At 38.9% G+C, this 11,957-nt stretch overlaps 1 protein-coding gene across 1 annotated transcript in view; it reads left to right on the top strand.

The window, feature by feature from the left end:
• Positions 1 to 6,232, top strand: part of APOB (apolipoprotein B) — a gene marked incomplete at both ends in the record, with an annotated part of 40,085 nt that extends 33,853 nt beyond the window's left edge. Inside the window, 3 exons of the mRNA XM_081264771.1 lie at positions 237 to 351; positions 455 to 641; positions 4,595 to 6,232. Coding sequence (XP_081120897.1) covers positions 237 to 351; positions 455 to 641; positions 4,595 to 6,232 — 1,940 coding nt within the window. The remainder of the gene's footprint in view (positions 1 to 236; positions 352 to 454; positions 642 to 4,594) is intronic.
• Positions 6,233 to 11,957: the final 5,725 nt, after the last annotated feature.

Here is an 11,957-nt window from a genome sequence, read left to right on the forward strand (position 1 = left end):
GCAGAGTGTATAGTTCAGTGATAGAGCACATACCTAGCATGTGTGGATGCCCTGGGTTTGATCCCCAGCACCAAACAAAAAAAAATTATTTCAAAACACTATGAACTAGACATTGCATATTAAAAACATGTAAGTTAGGTGTTTGGTTAAAATAGAATGCTCCAAGTTTCCCAATGAAAATATCTCTGTATTCCATAATTATTTGCCCCACAAAATGTAAACTCTCTCCCCTACAGTGGTGGAAACATATAAATTTGAAGACTACAGTTTCATCTGTAAGAGCAACACAACATTTGTACATCGTGACTTCAGTGTGCTGTATAAAGAAGAGGGCAAATACAAAGGACTGCAGTATGAAACTTTTATTGAAACTTCATTCCTTTTCAAAGCTCATTGTGATGTGTGCCCTCTTTGTGCCCATTATATTGTGACCCAGCTGCATTTCTGCTTTCAGGGACTCGGAAATACAGGCTGCCCTGGACATCACCAGTCCGGTGTTCACTGACCTCCACCTGCGCTATCAAAGAGATAAGCAAATCCAGATCTTCTGGGCAGCCTACCCAGCCAGAGACACCGTGGGCCTGAACCTGGGAGAAAAAGGAAACTATGGCATAGTAAAGAACCCCTACTTCTACCCTCAGGTGAGTCCCAACCAATGGGTTGACAAAGCCCAAGAGCAGGGAGAGAATTGGGACAGATAATTTAAGACAATTCTTTTTTAATGAATTTATTCTAATTAGTTATATATGTCAGTAGAATGCATTTTGACACATTCTACACAAATGAGGCATAACTTTTCATTCTTCTGGATGTACATTGTGCTGAGTCACACCAGTAGTGTAATCATACATGTACATAAGGTAATAACGTCTGTCTCATTCTACTGTCCTGCCCATCCCCATCATCCCACCCCTCTCCTCAATTCCCTCTGTATAATCCAAATTTCCTTCATTTTCCCTACCCCCACTCCACTGTAGATTAGCATCCATCCCCTTATCAGAGAAAACATTGGGCCTTTGGTTTTGGGGGATTAGCTTATTTCACTAAGCATTATATTCTCTAGTTTCATCCATTTACCAACAAATGTCATAATTTCATTCTTCTTTAAGGCTGAGTAATATTCTATTGTGTGTATGTACCACAGTTTCTTTATCCATTCATCTATTGAAGGGCATCTAGTTTGGTTTCATAGTTTAGCTATTGTGAATTGAGCTGCAATAAACAGCTGATGTGGCTGTATCACTGTAGTATGCTGATTTTAAGTCCTTTGGGTACAAACTGAGGAGTGGGATAGCTGGGTCAAATGATGGTTCCATTCCAGGTTTTCTGAGAAATCTCCAAACTGCTTTCCATAGTGGTTGCATCAATTTGCAGTCCCATCAGCAATGTATAAGTGTACCTTTTCCCCCAACGTCCTCATCAACACTTATTATCGCTTGTATTCTTGATAATTGCCATTATGATTGGGGATGAAATTTTTTCTTTGATTTGCATTTCTCTAATTGCTAGAAATGATGAACATTTTTCATATGCTTGTTAATCAACTGTATTTCTTCTTCTGTAAAGTGTTTGTTCATTTCCTTATCCCATTTATTGAGGATGTTATTTGTTTTTCTTGTGTTAAGTTTTTTGGGTTATATATCCTGGAATTAATGCTCAATCTGAGGTACATGTGGTAAATATTTTCTCCCATTCTGTAGGCTCTATCTTCCTGTTATTGTTTCCTTTGCTGAGAAGAAGCTTTTTAGTTTGAATCCATCCCATTTATTGATTCTTAATTTTACTTCTTGTTAAGGAAGTCAGGTCCTAAGCTGACATGATGAAGATTTGGGCCTACTTTTTCTTCTATTAGGCTCAGGGTCTCTGTTCTAGTGCCTAAGTCTTTGATCTACTTTGAGTTGAGTTTTGTGCAGAGTGAGAGATAACTTTTAACTTCATTTTGTTATGTATGAATTTCCAGTTTTCTGAGACCATTTGTTGAATAGGCTATCTTTTCTCCAATGTATGTTTTTGGCTCCTTTATATAATGTGAGATGACCATATTTATGTGGGTTTGTCTCTGTCTTCTATTTTGTACCATTGATCTACATGTCTACTTTATTCTAATACCATGCCATTTTTTTTTTTACTGTGGCTCTGTAGTATAGTTAACCATCTGGTATTTTGATGCCTCCTGCTTCACTCTTCTTTCTAAGGATTGCTTTGACTATTCTGGGTCTCTTATTTTTCCAAATGAAGTTCATGATTGCTTTTTCTAGTTCTATGAAGAATGTTATTGGTATTGTAATAGGAATTGCATTAAATATGTATAACACTTATGGTAGTATGTCCATTTTGACAATATTAATTCTGCCTATCCAAGAACATGGGAGAGAGATCTTTCCCTCTTCTAAGGTCTTCTTCAATCTCTTTCTTTAGTGTTCTATAGTTTTCATTGTATAGGTCTTTCACCTCTTTTGTTAAATTGATTCCCAAGTACTTTATTTGTTTTGAGGGGATAGTTTTTTTGGGTTTTTTTTTTTTGTGTGTGTGTGTGTATGTGTGTGTGAATGGGTTAGTTTTCCTAATTTTTCTTGCAATGGATTCATCACTTATATATAGAAATGCATTTGATTTATGAGTATTGATTTTATATCCTGCTACTTTGCTGAATTCATTTATTAGTTCCAAAAGTTTTCTGATGAAATTTTTTGGATCTTCTAAATATAGAATCATGTCATTAGCAAATAGTAATAGTTTGAGTTCTTCTTTTCCAATTCATATCCTTTTAATTTATTTTGTCTGACTACTCTAGCTAGAGTTTCAAGGACTATGTTGAATAGAAGTGGTGAAAGAGGGCATCCCTGTCTTGTTCCAGTTTTTAGAGGGAGTGGTTTTAGTTTTTCTCCATTTATAATGATGTTGGCCTTTGGCTTAGCATAGGTAGCTTTTACAATATTGAGATATGTTTCTTATATCCCTAGTTTTTCTAGTGTTTTGAACATAAATAGGTGCTGTATTTTGTCAAATGCTTTTCCTGCATCTATTGAGATGATCATATGATGCTTGTATTTAAGTCTATTAATGTGATGAATTACATTCATTGATTTCCATATGTTGAACCAACCTTGTATCCTTAGGATAAACCCCACTTGATTGTGGCACACTATCTTTTTAATATTTTTTGTATGTTTTAATTTGCCAGAATTTTATTGACAATTTTTGCATGTAGTTCATCAGGGATATTGGTCTTAAATTTTCTTTCCTTGATATGTCTTTGTCTGCTTTTGATCTCAGTGTGATACTAGCCCCATAGAATGAGTTTGGAAGTGTTCCCTCCTTTTCTATTTCATGAAATACTTTGAGGAGTATTGGTATTAATTCTTCTTTGAATATCTTATAGAACTTGGCTGAGAATCCATCTGGTCCTGGGCTTTTCTTGGTTGGTTGGCTTTTAATGGTGTCTTCTATTTCATTGCTTGAAATTGATCTGTTTAAATTGTGCATGTCCTCCTGATTCAGTTGGGGTAGATCATGTCTCTAGAAATTTGTCAATGAAGTTAAGACAATTCTTTCAGAGAGTTCTCAAATTAGATGAAAGATACTCACTAAGGAATTATTCTTCAGAAAGCCTTACAATGAATCCTTCATTGAAATTAATTATTAGTCATGCACATGACTTCATATTAGCACTATTATTATTTTATTACTTCTGGGAAAATCTAGAAAGATAAGGGTCATGCCTAATCATCCAAATACACTATTTTTTTTTGGTGGTCTTGAGGATCTAACCCAGGGTCTTAAACATGCTATGCAAGCACTTCACCACTGAGCCACATTCCTAGTCCAACCCCACCATCTGCCCTACTTCCAAATATTTCATCATTGGATTTATTTTTTTATTTTTATATATTTTTTTCAGTGCTGTGGATTGAACCCCAGGCCTTGCACATGCTAAGCAAGCACTCTAACCCTGAGCCACAGCCAAAGCCCTCTCATAACCTAAATCATGGTTTCGGGAGGTTTCTTGAAGCTTAGAATTCTTTCCCTTAACAGAATAGTTTGATGAGACCCAAGGACTCAGTCTTTTATAAGCTCTACTAGGGCCAAATCAAATATGTCATTACCAGAGGGGGACACCTAACCTGATTCAATCACCAAGGTTTGTCATAGGTTTGGAGCATGAATACGGAGATGTGGACTCTGGCTCTCTGCTGGTTGGGCTCTGGACATTTTCCTTTTTTGCTACTTCTTTACCTGAATGTGCCATTCTCTGCCTTTTCCCTTCTTCCTCTGCCTCCTCTTGCTCCCTATTCTTCTTCCCTATCCTTCCCCTCCTATCTCCATTTTTCAGTACTAGGAAGGCCTTAATGTTAAGTATTCCTGTATAAATGCCAAGCATGGTTTTTATCCTTTCTGAGGCATATGATAATGAGAAATTAACAGTAGGTTTTTTTAACCATAAAACAAACATACAAACTGACATGTAAAAGATAAATTCCCTTCAGAAAATTAAGGATCCTCTGATCTTTACTTTTAACTGCTAATGAAGTTTTAGTGTAATATATTATGTAATCAGAGTAATTGAAAACATGTCCCCCCTTTCTTGTTTTAGTCCTCTGCAGAGAAAAAACTCATCATATTCATAACTGAGTGGGGGCAGAAACCTGATGAGGAAATTCAGATCAAATTTAATTGGGATGAAGAGGCAGCATCCAGATTGCTAAGCTCTCTAAAAGACAGTGTGCCCAAGGCCACAGAGACCTTTTATGACTATGTCAACAAGTACCACCAGGAGTACACAGGACTCAGCCTGACAGATGCTTCTGCAAAGCTGAGGAGAAGTCTACAGAACAGTGCTGAGCAAGCCTATCAAGGGGCCATGAGGCAAATTGATGAGATGGACATGGGGTTCCAGAGAGCAGTCAGCAGCACCACAAGAACTTACCAGGAGTGGAAGGACAAGACCAAGAATCTGTACCAGGAACTGTTGGCTCAGAAGAGCCAGGCCAGTTTCCAGACAATCAAGGAGAAGGCATTTGACAGCTTAATACAAATCATCAAGGGGTACCATAGGGCAATTAAGCATCTGATTGACTCATTCATTGATATCCTGAAGTTCTCCAGATTCCATCTCCCAGGGAAAGCTGAGATGTCCACTATTGATGAACTCAACAGTATGGTCATGAAGGAGGTAGGGAAGATGCTATCCCAAGTATGTTCAAATATCCAAAATGGGTTAGATAAACTGCTTTCATATGTCCAAGACCTAGTGGAGAGAACTGAATTAATCAAAGACCTACAGATTAAACTTCCTTTTCATTCAACAAGCTCTAAACTAAAAGATGCAATTCCGGACTTGAGGGAACAGTTGAAATCTTTATCAGGAGAAATTCAAGTAACATTAATTGACTACTTATCTATCAATACTACAGAGACACTAAGTCTCCTTTGCAACGTTTTACAATCATTTGTTTTTGAAGAGATAGAAAAAGACATTGAAATCTTAAAAGAGATAAATTTTACTGATCTTGTTAATGAGATCCTACGTGAGAAAGACAATTTCAAAGATGGTGTTCTATATGTTTTTCAAAATCTGGAAGAAAGTCTAGACTTTATCCTCAGTAGGTTCAATGAATTTATTCAAGACCAACTTCAGGACAGCTCTCAAAACTTACAGCAGGTTCATCAGTACATAAAGGCTCTTCATGAAGAATATTTTGATCCAAGTACAGTTGGCTGGATGGTGAAATATTATAAACTTGAAGAAAAAGTAATGGATTTGATCAGGAACTTTTTAATTGCCCTTAAGGACTTCCATTCCAAATATACATCCAGTGCTACTGGATTTACTTCTCAACTCTCAAATCAAGTTAAGCAATTTGTGGACAGAGCTTTCCAAGAATATGTTAGCATCCTTACTGATGCAGATGGAAAAGGGAAAGAAAAGATTGAAGAGCTTTCTACCACTGCTCAGGAAATAATTAAAAGTTGGGCCACTGCAATGAAGCAAATCATTTCTGATTACCAGCACCAGTTCAGATCTAAACTACAGGATTTTTCAGACCAACTTTCTGATTACTATGAAAAATTCATTGCTGAGGCTACAAGATTGATTGACCTGTCCATTCAAAGCTACCACATGTTTCTAAGATATATCACCAAGTTTCTGACAGAGCTGCAGTCAACCACCGTCAATGATGTAAGCCGCCACATGAAGTTTGCTCCAGGAGAACTGACTATCATCTTTTAATTTTTTAAAGCATTCATTTTTTTATTTGTTCCAATAAACTTTCATATAGTAGGGGGAAATCCAAGCCACTGATAAAACCACACATTGAGCCAACCCTGCAGCAGGCAGCTGACTACAAGCAGAACTACATAAGAACTGGACCTGCACTGACTCTGGTGTAAGAGCTCTGGAGGTCTCTGATCTCTAGGGAATGACATTTTTAGCAAGTTAAAGAAAATCAGGATCTGAGTTATTTTACTAAACTTGGGGGGAAGAGAAAAACAAATAAATGAATTCTTTATTGTATATCAATATGACTCACTTGTATTGAAAGATAGTGAAATGAAGGTATCAATTCAAATGTTCTGGCATTTCGAAACCTCTAGAAGAATATATTCTGTGATTTAAGTAATAGAATAAAAGGAAAGGGAAAGGGAGAAGCAATGGAGGGAAATATTTTGTCACCTAACAAAAAGAAGTTGATCTCAGAAAATTTATTTGCCAAGTGAAAAGGAAAAAGTATTCACAGATATTTTTACATAATTTGATCATGAAGAGCATATCATTTGTGTTCATGTACCACACAATCTTTCTTACCAACCCATCTGCCTTTGCCAAGCAAGGCTGTTAGGCTTTGAGATACACCAAAAGGTCCATTATTTCACTCTGCCTGAAAGGGATAGTGAGGGAGTCCCAGTCCCAAGGGTTTTATGGCAATAGGGACCCCAGAATTCTCCTTGTACTTCCTCCAGGATCCATTCAAAGCAAAGGAAGTATTGGCTTAGAGAAGGTATGGGTACTTGGATTCCTAACAACTCTGCAACCAAGCATGCACTTATGTTCTTGAACTTTGTTATTTTTTTCAAATTCAATATCTAATAGTAATCAAAGCGTAATCAAAACCCAAGGGTTTCTCCTAACACATGCACTCCAAGCTCCAATTTTAAGCATTGGCAATGTTCAGTCAGAGCTCCCAGCCTGAGATCTCATAAGGGAAAGCTGCAAAGATTCGGTGCAACCAACTTTCACTAATATTTTTGGCATAGTAGCTATCAAATGGCACATTCCTTTCTATGGCATTGAAAAACAAATTAGAGTATATCATTCAGGGAATAAAATTAGAGATTACTGACGCCCAAGTCCTACATAATGTCTCTTTAGAAATGACCCATTTTTATCCAGAAATATCTCAACCACTCTGAGTTTTCCATAAAGTCTTTGTATTGTCTTAATGAAGCCCACTGTTAAAATTCACAAGCATTATCTGGAAAAGGAAACATAGCCTATTGGTGCCTTTGGAGAATTCTTCTATCTGGAACTGAAGAGCCAGAAAAAAAATCCACAGAGGATGGACACATGGAGGTCTATGGATCTGGTACTCAAGGAAAGTGTTAGATGGATGGGTGGATGGATGGATGGATGGATGGATGGAAGGAAGGAAGAAAAAATGAGTTGGTAAATGAGAGATCATTTCAGGATGAGAGAAGGGGAAAATTAGGTCCACATCCCAGTACAACAAATGAGTGGTTCCAGATTAGTTTGCACGTTTTCCTGATGAGCTGGGAGCAGGAAGAATCTACCAAGTCTTCAAACTGAAAGGAGGCCTGGAGTCATGGCTTAATTTTAAGTCATGCCTTAATTTTAAGGTCCCCTTGGCTCATGAGATGATATCTATATCTGGAACTGAAATGAGGGAAACATACTAACTTCAAAATGATTATACAGTCACCCAGCACCTGTTGCCCAGCTCTCTGACTGCTGTCCTTCACATGAGGTGCTCATGACCAGCTTCCACTATATCTGGTCCAAGTAAAAAGATGAACCCAGCTGTGAGCACCTCACTCCAGTAATACGTGTCAGAAACGGCAAGGAGGGGTAGGATAAAAGTAGCATTATGAAAGCAGAATGAACAGGATCAAGGTAGCTGAGTTTTAAAGACACAAAGGATGAGTATAAAAGCCATTAGAAATGGAGATGCCTGGGTAAGTCACTGGAACCAGGAATTGGAGCAGTTGTGAGAGAGAAGAAGAATAGGAAGAAGAGTAGGTGTCTTAGTTTTCTGCTGATATAATAGAATATTTATATTATAGGGAAAATAAAATCATTTTCACAGCTCTGAAGGCTTGGAATCCAAGAGCATGGCCAATATCTGGCAGAGGCTTTTGGGCTGTGTCATAACATGATGGAAAAGCAAGCTAGCACAAGAGAAAAAATAGAAAACATGCAGAATTCCCCCTTTTGTCACTAGTTCACTCCCTTGATAACAGCATTAATCCATCCATAAGGTCAATGCTATCATGATCAAATCACCTTTTAAAGGCCTCACTTCTTAATACTATTGCTTTGGGGATTAAGGTTTCGAGACCTGAACTTTGGGGCACATTCAATCCATAGCAATGAGTAAAGCAGAGCTCAGAGCTATGACATTTTGAGCCTGTGCAACCTGAGGAGTTATAGGGCCACAATAGAAGCAGGAAGAATGTGTCAAGGGAAGATGATTAGTATAAGGACTCACAGAATGTCACCACTGGAACAGGCTATGAGATCACATGGTGAGTTTCAATTTGCTATGATATGTTCAGGTAAAAAATATCTAGCAGGAAAATTGGAGATGTGGGTTAGAGAAAGAAATAGGAACAAAGGACAGTTTTCACCAATTATTGTATTCATGTCATGTAGCTTTAGAAACCTAAGAAAACAAAGTTTTCCTCTTGTAGAATTAACTGGCCTATTGTCCCTTAGGACAATATGTACATGTCCTGAGAATATACTGTGAGGTGACATGGAAAGTCCTGCAATAAAGACAGATATTCCTCCTACAAAACAACTATCAAAGTTGAAAACCAAAGGAGAAATCAAATAATGTAGTCCAGCCCATATTCCTGGAACTTTGGAAGCATGATCAAACTGTATGCTTTGATTTGATGTCAAGATGTGGCACTGCCCCAGGATAAACCTTATAATGAAAGAGTCCTTTTGGATCAGGCACTACAAGATACTTGTTTTTTTGTTGTTGTTGTTGTTTTGTTTTTGCAGTTTTGGAGACCAAACCCAGGGCCTTTTGTATGCCAGGCAGGTGCTCTACCACTGAGATACATCCCCAGCCTTCACAAGATGCCTTCAGACTTTTTTACCCTCCATTTTCTTCAGTTTTTCACTTTAAGACTAGTTGGCTGAGGATCCCAGGCCCCCTTTTTTGGTTGAGATGACCAAAGTTCCCTCTACCTTCCCATTCTAGGTCCCCCTTTTGGCACTAATTTAAGGTTTGTTCCCATTGAATCAGAGATAAGGTCAAAACAGCCCTTGAATGGGGCCTGCAATATGAGAACTGAAGTGGACAAACAGATGTTTACTCTAAAAGTATCTAATAACCAGAGATAAATGTGCAGAAATGGACCTCACCTCTTAGCTCATCTTCTGTATGTTTCACATTAGGAGGTCAGACACATCTTCCTCAGAGTGTTCCATTTGTCGGTGGGATGGCTGGGTGGTCACCAACAAATAACATTCCAGGGCCTCATAAAAACTGGTGGAGTAGGTACATATGTTTCCACAAGGAGAAGATGTCCCTTTTTTTCTTTTTTCCTCCAAACTGGTTCCTGCCTCCCCAATTCTAAGAAGTGTTTCAGGTCAGTGAAACGGGTACTAGTCACTAAGCTCTAGCCCTGTGTCCATTTTCCCCCCAGAATTGACACTCTTGAGGGCCAGTCTTGAGGTGAAAGGGATGAAGCAAGCCCTGGAGGTAGCCTGGTGCCTGAGCTGCAGACCTGCATTCCTACTCTTGTAAGCTTTGGCTCAGCTGTCAGCTGTGCAGCAACACCAACCACACCACACAGAAGCTTCTGGAGTCTAGGTGCTAAACTAGACAGTGGCCTGAGCAAAGGGCAATGCTGTAAACAGCCCAGCTCCACCAGCTTCCCCCAGCAACCCAGGGGGCTCTTTGCTTTCTGCCTTCTCTTATCAAGTGGGGCCCATACAGGCTGGTACCAAGGTCCTTAAAGAGTAATGGAGCTCAGGACAGCTTCAGAACAGCTCCAGTGATGGCTTGAACTGGGGCCAGACTAGCTGGATGGAAGCTGAGGTCACTCAAATATTTCTATAAATACCTGATTTTGGGACCATGGAAAAGGTCAGCAGAGGGAGGGCAGGGTGCTGCCCTGTAGCTGTGCTGAACAGCAGTAGAGAAGACCCTGGCAGCCAACACATACCCCTCTTCTCAAAAGAAGGCTCTAGGGCCAAATTCAAGCTTCCCTGTTCATGAATTATGTAAACTCAAGCAAGTAACTTGAAGTTTCTAACCTTCAGTTTTATCCTTAAAATGGAAATCATGAAAGGACAAATTGAGCCACTCTGAGCAGGAGCAGACAGTGTTTCCTTTGTATTTTATAGAGTTGTTATGAAGGTCAAGTGAGAAAATGTATATTGAGCATGGACAAATTGGTTGTGTTATATTGACAAAAGTCAAAATGAATGCCAAAAAATGACACTTGTACACAACTTCATAGAGGAATGTAAAGTAAAAAGCCAACAGCAAAAACCAAGTGCAGTGTGCTACCTTTGGAATACAGTTAACATCAACTAAAATCATGCACTGTGTTTTCTAGTATTATAGTTTTAGAGCAAGCAAATGATAAACTCAAGATGCTGGATGGGTTAAGCCTGGGGCTGGGGTGAGGCGGGGGAAGGTTGGAGAGGACTCACAGGTCACGGGTTGATGGAAGCTCTGTCATCATGCTCTCACTCTCATGCCGGGGGATAAGTGCAGGGTGTTTATTATGCTATTAATTAAATCATATTAATTAATTAAAACAAAAAAGGGAAAGAAACTTCACTTATGGTGTGACACTACATTGTGTACAACCAGAGAAATGAAAAGTTGTGCTGTGATTGTGTACAATGAATCAAAATGCATTCTGCTGTCATATATACCTAATTAGAATAATGAAAGAGGAGGGGGAGAAAGAAAGAGAGAGGGTGTGCACGCACAGGTGGGCAGAGGCAGGGAGGGAAAGAAAGAGAAAATAAAAAGAAAAAAAGGGGAGGGACTTTATAAAATGATTAAATCATAAAGGTGAAGCAATCATGAATGAAACTAGGGACCTTATAAAGGGGATATAGGGAAAAGGCTTGGCATTTTTGCCCTTCTGCTCTCCCACCATGTGCAGATGAGGCAAAAAGGCCTCAGCAAACACCAAATATAAGCACCTTGATCTTGAACTTTCCAGCCTCCAAAACTGTAAAAAGCAAATTTTGATGATTTATAAATTTTAAAAAAGGTGAGGGGAGTCTTTAAGTGCCTGACCCATATTAAGCACTTAAGTTATTTTGTGCCCCTTTTCCTCTTAAAAGTACCAGGAGTTTTTAAAGGGTCCAACTCTCCCTTTCAAATAAAAATTATTTCAGATCTTTGCTACATTTATTAAGTCCCCTCTCTAAGCCAGGTACTGTCCTGAGCATTCAGGACAGATAAGTCAACAAGGCCCTGTTATGGGAGGCTGGAGGTGACCCTCTGTCTGAGAGGAGCCCAGATGAGGAGGACTCACAGGGATCCTGGGATCACCAGCACAGAGGGAAGAAGGGGAAGCAGACCACTCTTGGGAGGGAGTTCCAAAGTTTGTGCTTTACTAGCTGTGGGGATCAGGGAGAATCATTTCACCTCTCTGATCCTCAATTTCTTCAACTACAGGATGGAAACTCAGAAAATGATAATTCATTCCAGATAAACTGAATGAGTCAGGGTCCTACT

The sequence above is a fragment of the Spermophilus citellus genome, assembly GCF_964194105.1.
Source record: "Spermophilus citellus genome assembly, chromosome: 13".
NCBI classification, from domain to species: domain Eukaryota; kingdom Metazoa; phylum Chordata; class Mammalia; order Rodentia; family Sciuridae; genus Spermophilus; species Spermophilus citellus.